This window comes from Pavona decussata, unplaced genomic scaffold, assembly GCF_977016875.1.
Source record: "Pavona decussata unplaced genomic scaffold, jaPavDecu1.1 SCAFFOLD_195, whole genome shotgun sequence".
In the NCBI taxonomy this organism is placed as follows: Eukaryota; Metazoa; Cnidaria; class Anthozoa; order Scleractinia; family Agariciidae; genus Pavona; species Pavona decussata.
The window spans coordinates 1153935-1167500 of NW_028145604.1; the positions used below are offsets into that span (position 1 = coordinate 1153935).

Consider the following 13566-nt stretch of genomic DNA (forward strand, 5'->3'; position numbering starts at 1 on the left):
CCTGTTGTTAGTAAATTGCCCCTTATAACCTTTGGAAGAAGGGCCGAATAAAAGCACAAAACATTGGATCCATCCGTGAAGAGAAAATAAGGGGGATTTGTACACTGTTTTATCTTATTTGACTATTTCCAATTTAAAAATTGACATTTTAGTATTGAGATCATCGCATCTACTCGTAGAATCCGTGCCAGGTTTTTCGTCCGTTTCTATTTCGGTTTCGTCTTGTACCAAGAAAGATGACCTTGAAAGTAAAATATATTTTTTTTATAATCGTACACTTGAGGGTCAGCTTTATTCACAACATGACCAGTTCCCAGTTGACTTGATAGGTCAGTTGATAGTCGGTATCGCAGTCGGCTGCGATTGTCTCAGTTTCCAAATGACTTTCCAAAAGGTTACACTCGTAAAAGCATTGATATGCTCGAAATAGCTGTGAAATGCAACGCCTAGTCGTGTGTCCACAACTTTCTTGTTCAGTTCAAAATTACACTCCATTCGCCATTATTAAACTATTTCTTTTGCTATACAAAAGGTCAAACACCTCCCTTTTGCCATCCTGCTGAGGAAGCGTAGTCGGAAGATTTTTTACAATAACCTTAAGACCTCCCGGCTGATTTTTTTTATTGTGGAGAGAGGTGTTGGCGCCGCGGCGGGTGATAGAACTGCCCTTCAGTGAGGTGACATCTCCAGCGCAACTTTTTTAAGTTCTTGCTGCTTGTCCTTATCTCACGCTGATTCACGGGGTGATACCGGCACTTATGAAATAAGGACGAATACTCCTGAAACAAGTACAATCACAAGGCGACACACGCGCAGTTATTCTAAGTTCTTGCACTTATGTTTCTCTTTAACTCAAGCAGGCTCGCACTAACAAGCACAATCGCCCTGAAATAAGCACAGGTATAAGAAAAAGGAAATAGCGTCTTTTCAATGTGTTACTTCTTATCGCACGCCGGTTCATTAACACTAACAAGATTTTTCTTGTGTTTGAACCGGTATGCTTTTGCTTACTGCAGAGTGCAGAAAGTGTGCACCGGGCTTCGAGCTTTCGGGCTCTCCCCTCGATCCCCCTTACAAACTTTAATCTAGTAAAGTTCCAGTTTCATTTTGATGTATGTTTTGTGGCTTGTTCTTTCAATCTGTTGTTCATGTTTTAATTTTCGTTAATGATATCATCATACACCGCGTGTGTTTGCAAACAAAAGAAAACCACAAACATGCATGGCTGTAAAAAATACTGCCGAAAAAAGGAAGATCAAATAATGCCAAGCGGAAGTGAGTGGTCAAAACCGAAGGGTGAGCGCGTGCTGTATCTTAATTAAATAGAATGGTGGGCGCGTGCGGTATATTAACAAAGCAGAAGGATGCGCGTGCTGTATGTTGATAAAACCGAAGGGTGTACGCGTGCTGTAAATTAATAAAATCGAAGATGCGCGCGTGCTGTATATTAACTTGGAAAGAGTTCAGTCTAAATAGTTTAAAAGTACTTACTGTGGTTACTATAATAAGATATGGTTATCCCATTACATAAACATAACATCTAATTATAAGCCGCCAAAGGTCGAGGTTAATTTTGTTATGATACAACTTAGAGATCTATTTTTTTCCATATTTTTCACTTAACAAAGCTAGCCGGATACTGTGGTTTGGTTGTTTTCCGATGGACGTGATAAAACGACTGCGTTGGTGGAGAGCATACATAAATGAGAACGAAACTAAGTATTTCCGGTATTTTTAACTGAATTTTAAAATTGAAGGCAACTTAAAAAATTTTAGTAATTTTAAGTGTTTTTTAATTGGAGCTTTATTCAAAGAAAGGAGATCTAATTGCGTTGTTACCTGGTGTGCGGTTTTTCCTTTCACTTAAACGTGTAGAAATATTATACCAAGACTAATTTATAGGTTTCAAATAAGTCTCTTGAAACTTCTTTGAAAGACGTTGTGATTCATACTAACTCAGGAGGATCGATTTCTAGTTTTTAAGTTAGCTTTGGTTGGTGAAGTAAAGAATAGATGGCCGCCTGTAACTCCTCCCCTACGAAAAACAGTTGTCCCAAAGTGAAATTATTTTCAGTCTGTGTGACACGAAATGCTATGATGTGATCATTTCAATGAAAGCCCTTCAGCATACTTTATTAAAATGTTGTTTGTTGTATCAGTATTTTTTTTCAACAAATTTCGGCCCCATTTTTTTATATTGTTTTTTTTTTTCGGAGTTGAAGGTTCTCAGTTGACCATCGCGTCGGCCAAGCAAGCGGGTTCGTTTGTCGCATTTTCTCCGTCCCCTTTGAGTAACGACTCAAACGAGCCGCCTAACGCCCATATCATGATTACCTATATAGATCCAAACGAACCATGTAAATTAAGACTCTTTTTTTTTTTTAGCTATTCTCTCTATATGTTTCTCCATAAATTCAAACTAGGAAAGGAGCCAGCTGGTATTTTCTTTCCCAGGGATGACTGATTCCTTTTAGCCGGGAGCAGATGATCTGACAACGTAAACTGACGAAGATTTTCAGCTGTCAGAAGTGGCTGTTCTTCCCTAAATGCTAGGAAAGAAAAGATAAAACCAGGAATATCAGCGTAATCTGTAGCGTTAGCGTGCAAAAAACACTGGTTCCAGCTGTCCTTATTACGTAATGAATGTGACGTCACCTGTCTAGCTCACCCAGAAGAAGATCACACTAGTTCCCAAGCTGCAGCTACGTGACGGTTGAAGGTCTGGAACTAGGTGGTATCTGTGTCTCATTCATCGTTCCAGTTGCTACTTATTAGCCTAATGATTCTGAAAACAAACTCCATTCAAAACTTTTACTAAAATTAGCTTTTCCACGAAGAAGGGTACAGCAACTTCTCTCACGCATTCAAGGTACCCGTCTTGGGCCATTCGAATCGTGTGAATTCCCTTGTTAAGTTTCAGCTACTTTTCTTTGCCAAATATCCGGGGCTAGTTTCACGAAGCGTTTCTAGCTAGGTTAAGATGCCTCTTAAGTATTGCCTCAAAATAATAACCCATTGTAATTCCAACTTTAACGACAGGTTATTCTAGAGAATTCTAGAGAAAGAAAGTAAAAAGATCTGTGTAAGCTTTTGTTACGAAGTGTATGTTATCCCACGCAGAGCTTGAAAGGACCGAAAGTGAAAATGATGATAAAGCGGGCAAGTGCGAAAATTGCCAATTTTCTCGCGCGCTCGCCCTGGTTCGCGCGCTTTACTATAACCCTAAGAGCAAAAAGGGACTACTTGTACTCTACTGAGTTAGTGCCAGGTTCATCGCGCCGTGGACTCGGTCACACCCGGGAAACTCGCATCCGGGAGCTTCAAAAAACGTATACTGAGATAAGCTGATTAAACCCGGCCCAGGATCCGAGAATGAGTGTAATCTTTTGTCGTGGAATTTTCTGGAATTTCATTGGCTCTTCACGTGGCAAGGAATATCAAGTCGACTGCTGTACTTCAAGAACTTCATCTTCAAGTTGCTCCAAAATGACCCTGAAACTGGCATGGCACAGTCTTTTCACAATCTCCACTTATCTCATTCAAACGCCATAAAAAACATAGGTAACTTTCTAGTTAGAAGGGTACTCAAATCCGAACACTCGGATCGAGAGGGAGAAACTCAAAAGCAAATAGTGGATCAGAAAGAAGGAAGCTGAAAGCTTGCGAATGATGGCCTGACGTCACATTCAGCGCGCGCAAAGTTCTGACTAATTATTACGTCATTGAGAAAAACTTCAGCTCTGGTTCTGCCTTAAGCCGCCGTTACACGTTGAAACTTTTAGCTGAAACTTGTGTGCAACGGCGCTGCGAAACGAGTTTCAGCAGGCATTGCACCGTGTAACATGGTCGGTTTCGTGGAACTTTTTTGAACTTCCGTTGCGAGACAAGTTTCACGAAAAGTAGAACCGCTTTCTACTTTTGCAACGGCTCGCAACGGTCGCAGTGGTGAAAAAACAAGAGTTTCACCCTGTAACACCACTTCGTGAAACTGGCCTCGTTCGCCCTTGCACACAAGTTTCGGCTAAAAGTTTCAACGTGTAACGGCGGCTTTACATGTAAAAGGATTTTTCGTTTGTTTGTTTATTTGCCAAAACAAAATAAAGAGAGTAAAACGCAAACCTGAGAGAAACGAATGAGTTAACTTTTTTAGAGACCGTGGAAGATAGGCGGGTGTGGAATGAAAGGCAAACGGGTGGGAAAATTTCTCGGATGGAAAGGTGGAAAGAAACTACTTGACAAACTGAATTTTCTCCCACCATTTTTTTTTCCACCTGTTACGACTTTTCCTTGCTCCAAGCAGCTGTGCCTCGGTGTCCGAGAATACAGGGAAATCAGACATTGAAAAACGAATGAAAAAGATAAAAGAACCCGATCTATCAGAAAAAGAAAGTTTCAAATAAACCGCAGCATAATGGCTTTCCACCTTATTCTCACCTTTCTATCGATGTTCTTGAATTGTTACATTAAAATTGGCAAAGAACAAATGTATTGAAACAGCACAGCGAGAGTACAAAGCAGATTTTCGTTTTGTATATCACCATCGTCGGCTTTTTCTTGCCTTAAACTCGGAGCTATCAAAAGTGCGTCCACACTGACAAGATATTTCTATGGGAACGAAAATTTCACGCGCAAAATCCACGTAACAATTGAACCCGTCTTAGCGCGCGCTGTTATTTGATTGGTTGGTTTTACTGAAAATTGCTACGTTGCGTTATGTTCGGTGTTGTTCGGTGTAAAGAAAAAAATATACACCGGTGGCACAAACGTACTATTAATAATTTATTGGTCAATAAAGCGGAATTAGTGAAAGAGCACGTTCAATGATCCCTTCTCTCTGACTAGATTAACATTGAACAAAATAACCTTTCCGCAGTCCGGGTCTAAAGAATTGATCATGCATACACTTCAGTGATAAATATCATGACATGTTACCGGCTTATCTTCAAACCGCTGGACATTGAGCCTACCACGTGCAGAAATTCAACATGGTGCTTGGCGAAGGAGAAATTTTGCAGCCTTTTGGATCGATTCGTCTCGTTGGTGGGGAATCTTTAGTCTCTCAACGAACAGTATTTAGTAGAGACTCAAAGTAAGAGGATATTTTGGTTGCGCTTTGTGCCACACTGCGACGTTGAACTGTTAGACTGAAGATTGAATGTTGAAGCTCTGAAACTGATTTCAAATTGTTTCCACGTTTGTGTAGGATTTTGTTTTGTTCTTGTGGTCGGAGAATTCGTGTTTACAGCACCGCAACTGGAGATTTAGTACGTGAACTTAGAGGACACATTACAGATGTTACAGATTTTAAATTAAATCCCAGAAATCACTTACAGGTTGGTGAAGGAAATGTATCATTTTATAGCAACTCTAATCGAGCTACAAAGTTTTAGCGTCGTGAATGTAACTATGTTTCCGCTCAGCATTTTTTTATCACTCTTTTGACTTCAGTAAGATATACTTTGCACAATTTTTTTTTCAGTTAGTTTCATGTGCATTGAATGGAGAAGTGATTTATTGGGACCACACAGATGGACGAATACTCAAGGTAATGAATTTTACATTATGGTCTTGTAGCTTGTCTCAGAACGCATTGTAAGAGAACAGCATGATTAATTGGAGATAATACTCCTAAGACAAATGCCTTCGGGTGTAATGTCTCCCAACTTAAGCCTGGTTTACATGTACGATACAAGCATAAGCACAAGGATGTTTAGATGTGCGGTAAGCATAAGCTTAAGTAGACATACGCAAGCATAGAAGCATAAAAAGTTGCTGCTGTACAAATGGCAATGCATGAGTAGCCACAATGTATGCTGACAACTTTCCACTGTTTTCCAGTTTCCTTTCCTTGCGCTCATGCTTATGCTTGCGTCGTCCTGGTTTACAAATACGATGCAACGACGCAAGCACAAGTGCTTGTCCTTATGCTTGCATCCTTGCATCATACATGTAAACCGGGACGACGCAAGCATAAGCACAAGGCGCTAATGCTTGCGTCGCACCGGTTTACACGTGGGGTTCTTGTGCTTATGCTCGTGTTTATGCTTATGCTTGCATCATACATGTAAACCAGCCTTTAAGGCATAATGCATCCTATGCCAACCAGGGACAAAAATTTTTGTCTTCTAATTTGGGACATTACACCAGACATACATGCAGTACCTCTCAACTTCATCAAACTTTTGCAGTAACAAATGTTTGGTTTTGTCAACAGAGTTGATAACTGCATGTAAAGGTGATATTACACAAGGCGATTTGCAATCATCTGTGCACCCATGTTACATGACATGATCAGATATCTGTGCGACAACCTTGCGATGAAATTATTGTCATTGCAAATCGTCTCGTGTAACACCACCTGAATTAATGGTAATTCAGCCACCATGAAGAGATTTGAGTGTTCATGTTTTCAGCATTAGTCGTTCGTCAGAGCAAATCACAGTTGGTGAAATATCCCCTTTAATGAGGCTGCTGAGAGTGCTTTACTATCAAATATTTTGTTAGGTGGTTTTGTGTCTTACAGTGCGACGCATCTTACTGTGGCCACCCAACAAACTTTTTATACAAGTTAGCCAAACAGGATATCTTCCTCCTTGTTCATAAAATACAAAACGACATGTTTTCAGTAATTCGTTGTTGCGTCAGTTGCCTGTTGAACGTTTCAAGGAGGTGTGACCGTTAATCAAATTCGCATATCCTGATTGGCTAACTGGTAAAAATAGTTTGTTGGGTGGCCATGGTAAGGCGCGTCGCACTGTAATTGAAGGAAGAATTATTCTTGGCATATTTTTACCTCAAATAAGGAGTTTTCATGGTGGCCATATCAGTAGTACAAAACCATAAAAATGATTTTCCTTGGGAAATTAATTTTAATTTTATGCAAATTGTTCTGTACCCCCAACAAAAACTCTCTATTCAAAGCATGCAACAGGTAACCCAAGGTCCTTGAAGGTTGGTCTTAAACTTGAGAACATGGCAAAATATTTATTACAGTTAAACTTGTATTAAGCTGACACCCTCAGGGCCCTGGCTAGTGTCTGCTTAATACAGGGTGTCAGCTGAAAACAGGTTCCCGCAGGATTCATCTTATTAAGGATCCAAAACCATTCCCATGAACATGAAAATATTGAAATAACCCCTAAATATTTCTGTAAATTAAAGAACCATTTATGATAATTTGCTTTATTAGAACATGTACAATGTCCAAAGTACAGCATCATAATTATATCGATCAAATCAAAGGTCGACACATCGAACAAGAATATTCTCTACTTGTAAACGAAACCAAATAGGAATTGTGTCATCTTTCAGCGCTTATTGCTCTGAGCAAAAATTTTTTGTAAAAGTACATGTAGACCAGAAGTATGAGTCATACAGGACAAGATTCAAAACATTAACCTGTTGACTTATTGTATCTTGTTCATGAGGTGTCTGCAAAAATGTGATGGTGGACTGTCAAAAAACATGCTTCTTTTTGGTAGCATCTGTTTAATACAGGCTTTAAACAAAAGAAATAGAAGTTGAAGTCAAGATAAAGAAATCACGGTTAAGGTATTTTTGCTGTAAATGTGGGGTGGGGGTGGGGGAAATATGGGACTTACGAAATTGTACAATTAGCTTGACAGTATTTACTTTCTTACTGGAAGTTTTTGACACTTTACTTTTGTGGTTTTAGAGGCATGACATAAATTTGGAGAATTTATCAGAATTTTCCTCTTGTAAGGAAGGGCTGTTAAGGACCAGATCCAACATTTTAATTACCGGTAAAAGCAGAATCTCAGGGACCCCACTTTAGTTGAAACAGTGTTTTTTACATGTATGCAGGATGTTATTTTGTTTTTTTTTGTCTGCCCGCAGAAATACTCAATTCCAGGTCTTGTAATTGGAATGTTACTTCATCCTGCTCGCAATGATTCCATCATTCTGATAAGGAAGAATCCTACGCAAGGTATTAGCACCTGATGTATTATTTATCTTTCTTGTGGTTGAAGGGAATTTGAATGTCCTTCCAGTGAGAATCTCTAAAAAGGCAGAGAATTTTAGGCCTGGTCACCGATCCTAATGAGATAAATTCTTTTTAAGCTTTTGGTAGAGTTGGGCATCAGTTATGATCTCATAATCAATTGTCAGAAATAACAATTATTGCCTTGTCCCAACCCACCAATCATTTAAAACACCTTAAAAATAATTATTTTTGGTTAAACTCCTTACTTTACACAGTTTAATTTACTCTTGGTGTAACAGAGAGGCCATGTGTGAACCCCTAACATGCAATTTTCGGCTTTTTTGATAGTGTTAATTTTTACGAACAAAACACTACCACAATTTCTTAAACTTAGTGTTTTATGTATTGTTTAAAACATGAGCAGCAGTGTTTTGTCAGGATTTAAAACCACGAGGCACAGCCGAGTGGTTTTGGACCCGATAAAACATGTGCTGCGAGTTTTTTGAACGTCTTCAAAAACATTCCTGGAAAACTGTGTGTCAAGAGAGTTCATAACAATGATGCTTTTGTGAACGTTGGAAATTAGCCTATGAGAAAAACATTTAACACCGCATACTAATAAGGAGAAGGTTTTATCGGGTTTTAAAACCACTGCATGTGATGTTTTATTGAACATTTTGATAGGTCAATGGGCTTATGAATTATTAATGAGTTTTTGAATTTTGGTTTAACCCCTCTTTGTATACAGGTCACTCTTAGGATCAGTACCATTAACAGAGACCATGTGCAAACCCATGACATGCAATTTTTTATCATCATCATCATCATCGTCATCATCATTAATTTGCCTTACTACTTAACTTGTAGATGATAGACGAAAGAAAAAAGGAGACCAGAAAGACAAGAAAAAAAGAAAAGTGGTTGAGGTTGAAGACTGCAGTGTGGGTGTTTTTAATACCAAAGATTGCAAGGAAGGTGCCAAACCAAAATTGAATGTATTTCTTAAAAAGTCAGGCAACTCAAAACAAACTGCTATTAATGGAGAGGTGAGTTCTTGAAAGTTTTAAATTCAGTGCAGATTAGGTTTGTGAAAATTCTCTTCGCAATAAAATTATCAATATTCGTAAAATTCCTAGAATCCTGTTCCTTGGAGGTAATCCCAGAGAAAAGTGTACCTTTTTTAGTTTTAGGGTTATAAATTTTTGGTTTGGTGGTACATGAACCTTGTTTAATGGCCTTAGCTCCCACGAGTCTCCGGTAGCTCTGTGTTAGAGCATCCGAACAAGTAATCGGAAGGTCTTAGGTTCAACTCCTGATAGGAAGCTATAGGAGCACTCGGAATTTCTTTTTCCGAGTTTGCCTGTGTCATTACTGAATTATAATACATCATTCTCATGTACTAAGGATGTTTAAATCTGAAGTGACCGCTATTGGTGTTATCCCGGGTTCTATGGGTATCAGGGAAAAATACACTTTGACAGGAAATGTTTGCACATTGTACTTGATAAGGTTGCTGAAGACAAATACAGACCATTCCTTCAAGGGGAGATTTTGGTATTCTTTAGTCTTTCATTTCAAAATTCACTTTTAGCACCAATTAACAAATCAACCACAGTTTTCTATGGTCTATACTCTTATAGACTATAAAATGACGTTTGGTTTCATTGCCAGGTTTTGAACATTTTATGGTGTCTTTTTATAGTCAATGAGAGTATACATGATAGAAAACTGTGTTTGATTTGTTTTTTACCATAGCATGGAAAAAGTTCGGGTGGAATTGGCTTTATTTTCTGTTGAGAAAGCGCACGCGTTACATTTAATGTCATTTTTATTGTCTGTACTCTTATAGACAATAGCTGTGGGCTAATCAATGCATGGGAATTTTGACAGCAATAACATTATTGTAAAATCACTTTTATATGCTACAATGTACAAGTCTTCCCATGTAGAATTTGAATTAGTCCTCAATCAAACAATCAATCACTACATCTGTATTGTCTTGAAGACGGCCTGTCCATTTACATGACCTGGTTCTGACAGTGTTAAGAGTTGTTTCCGTGTAATTCACAGGGTGACTTGCTGGCATCTGTTAAGGGTGAAAATCTGCATTTATGGAATTTTACTTCTGAAAAATTAAATACGTAAGTAGTCCAATACGAATGTCTACATGTACATGGTAAATTTATAGGAAGGTAGACAGCAAGTAGATGATTCCCTTTTGTAGACTTAAACAGAGATCTGGATGGTGCCTTGTGTTAAAACATGTGGCAAAGGGGTTAAGGTTGTTGAAACCAACTACAGCTAGCACTGTAGTGTAACTGTCAGGTACAGATTAATAGTTATTACCTAACATGTTTACAATTCATGTTTACAATTTTAGGCAGGCGCCAACTGGCGACTGAATTTTTTTTTTCAGTCGCCATATGGAAAAATGTGGTCGCCAAAAAGTGTCAATAACATTTTTCCTTCGCAGCGAAACACAAACCAAACTTTTTGGTCACCAATTTTTCTGTTAAGAATCAGAATGAAGAGAATGTGTTTGGGGCCGCAATGGTGATGTTTCTGCTAATGAATAAGATTAAAAATACAAACACGCTGATCGTAGCTGTGAAACGTTGTGGTACATTTATAACAACAGGAAAATCGGTTTTATACTTCAAAATCAACGGAAAGGTAAAAGGTACATGTAAGTGACCAATTGATGGGCGGCTTAGAATTTTATTTTAATTGTTTTGGCTGAAAATCAAAGTTATTGTCTTTATAATGATCGTGGCATGAAATAGTCAATCGCCCGCTGGCGACCAGTTGTGAAATTCTGGTTGCCAGTCCAAATTTTTAGTCGCATTGGCGACCAGGAAAGCGCAATTTCAGACCCTGTACATGTACACTTTTCTTAGCCATAGATATAATTGTAATTTTTAACAGGTATACTTACTAATTTTGTGATTTTTTTGACACGCTGTGTTTGTGTATTTCTTTTAATTAATTAATAGTTAACTGGCAAAGCTCAAAACAACTACAGTGGAATGTGGCCTATTTGAATCCTTGATTTCTCAAAACTCCTGATCCTTCAAACCAAAAGATGTTTCCCTTCGATTTGCTTTGCTCAGATTTTTACCCCGGATTTTTGGAACTCCTGATTTTTAAAACCAAATTTAGTTTCCCTAGGAGGTCCGAAAAGTCGGTATTCCACTGTATAAAGTGATAGGTTACTCCTATATTTTTAAAAAAATATGCAAATGAAAACAGCTAAATAATTATATGGGATGTGTGGAAAATGGATAAACGAAAGCCACCATACATGTAAGGTTGTCCAACTGTTCATATTTTTATGGAAACCTAGCTGTAGTTAAATGCCTTAAATGTGTGTCACGTCTTTTGAGGTGGAACATCAGAATAAAAAATGAATTAATTTTATTCTTTCTGTTTATACACTTACCTTGATCCATAAATGATTTATCAATAATTTTTTAATAGTTTTCACATTTGTACTGGTTTATTTTCAGGTTTACATACAGACATGCCCAGTTTATGTGTGCATCATTTCATCCTTCTGAAGCTTGTGTGGCTGCTGGCGACAGAGAGGGAAGGATTATTTTATGGTGAGGGTTAATTGAAAAATGAAAAAAATAATTAATTATACAGTAGTACTGCATATTACAATCAAAGAGAAAAATAAGACTGTTAAGTAATTAAAACCCAGAAAGTTCCTCAACTGTACTTTGTGGTGAATTTGACAGAATTTATTGCATCTATTTGAACTGTGGATGAAAGAATTAATAAATGAGAGATGATCACTTAACTACCTACAAAAAGAAAGGCTAAATGAAAAAAATCCAGGCTTTCTTTTCCTGTTCAATCAAGAATAAATTTTGTTCAGGCTTTCTTTTAACAACTGCTTAATAAGTTGTGTCAATAGCTGTGATGGTCTCTCACTTATTATTAGATTGCTGAAATTTTGCAAGTTAATTAACATTATTTAAATATAATTATTTAGTAGTTCAATTGCTCACTCCAGAAACTATGGGGAGACTGGTACGGGTGAGGGATCATGGGATCGTCTGGGTAATTGGATGGAAATTGCGACAATGAATAAGTGCATTTTTCGGCAGTCAGATGTGAAAACTATTTAAGGACGGTGCCTACTTTTGTTACTGCGCATAGGTTCTGCACATCTCGTGATACTCGGGTTTCCAATGGGTAATGGCTACTAATACAGGTATATTTTTGCGCGGTTTAAAACTATTAGGGGAAAGCAGAACTTAGGAAGTGCTTTTGGTATCCAAAAAGAAAATTGGGGGTAACCATGCATTTTGCAGAGATAATAAAGCTTCAATTTAGGAAAAAATGCCATACATTGCTTTGTATTTTACTGCTTTTCAGAATAATTGTTGCTTAATTATCTCCCAAAAAATGTGTGGTTACCCCCAATTTTCTTTTTGGATTTCCATAGCCCGTGCTAAGATCTGCTTTTCCCGCATAGTCATTAACAGTAGGCACTGTCCTTAACAACAGTTCCACTGCCCCAAGAAAATGTCAATAGATGCACTTATAAATTCATTGGCGTGATGTCCATCCGTCAACCCAAATGACCCTACAATGCCTTAAGTACTTGTAGTAGTCTTCTCACAGTCTCTGGAGTTGGGAATAGCTACATCTACAGTGTATGACCCTGCCATGATGATAGATTCAACAAATGACATAATTTGGCATTTTTGATGGTTTCAGCAAAAACGTCCTTCCTTTCTCCCCTCCATGCCATGACTTAACACCATTTTTCTGTTATTCAGGCAAGGTCTTGATCAGTTAGAAAGCCCCATTACTATGACTCTTCACTGGCATCCACATCCTGTGGGTGATGTTGTTTTCTCACATGATGGTAAGAGAAATAAATATTATTTCAGTCCCAATGTTGTTATAGTGCTGTTTGTCATACTGTACAAGGTGGTTCTAACTTTGAGATGGGGGATAAAATTACAAAGAGTTAGCATTATACAGTTAGCTATAAAAATGAGCGAAAAAAATGGAACAATGTTTCAGTGTCATCTTGGCACCATTATCAAGTAAAAAATGTAACAGACAAGATGACACCAAAATGTCGTTCCGCTTTTTCGCTTATTTTTATAGTCAACTGTATTTCTAAATTTAATCTTATTAGCTAGCATTATGATAATTAAATGAAAGTTATTGAACAGAACAGAGCTATCCTGCTCTCATCAAAGTAGTGATCAAATTAATTTTGTTTCTGCTTTAGGTTCAACCATTTTGTCCGTTGGACAGGAAGGTGTGTTGGTTCGGTGGCAATACAAGACTCATCACCAACAGTTCCTTCCCAGATTAGGTGCTCCAATTTATCATGTTGCCATTAGCCCAGATGATTCACTGACAGCTATTAGCCAAAAGGATAATGGTATGTTAAAAGTGTGTGAATATGAGCACACAACTGGAGCTGAAACAGCCTTTCTTTTGCATGAAGTTGCCAGAACCAGAATTTCATGTAAGAGGGGATTTGGAACTTTTGTAGGGGAGGGTGGGGGCAGAGCAAGGAAGGCCTGGATTACAAGTGTTTTATTTTCTGCCCACCCACAGGCTTGTGGGGGGGGGGGGGGGGGTGACTTGCA

The 13566-nt window shown here is 38.1% G+C and overlaps 1 protein-coding gene across 1 annotated transcript in view; it reads left to right on the forward strand.

The window, feature by feature from the left end:
• The first annotated feature begins 4687 nt into the window (after positions 1 to 4687).
• The window catches only part of LOC146461630 (WD repeat-containing protein 75-like), a 22611-nt gene continuing 13732 nt past the window's right edge, over positions 4688 to 13566 (forward strand). Inside the window, exons 1-10 of the mRNA XM_085086645.1 lie at positions 4688 to 4765; positions 4874 to 5089; positions 5204 to 5333; positions 5480 to 5545; positions 7858 to 7948; positions 8813 to 8991; positions 10016 to 10086; positions 11452 to 11547; positions 12736 to 12824; positions 13200 to 13355. Coding sequence (XP_084942771.1) covers positions 4986 to 5089; positions 5204 to 5333; positions 5480 to 5545; positions 7858 to 7948; positions 8813 to 8991; positions 10016 to 10086; positions 11452 to 11547; positions 12736 to 12824; positions 13200 to 13355 — 982 coding nt within the window. The 5' untranslated portion in view covers positions 4688 to 4765; positions 4874 to 4985. The remainder of the gene's footprint in view (positions 4766 to 4873; positions 5090 to 5203; positions 5334 to 5479; positions 5546 to 7857; positions 7949 to 8812; positions 8992 to 10015; positions 10087 to 11451; positions 11548 to 12735; positions 12825 to 13199; positions 13356 to 13566) is intronic.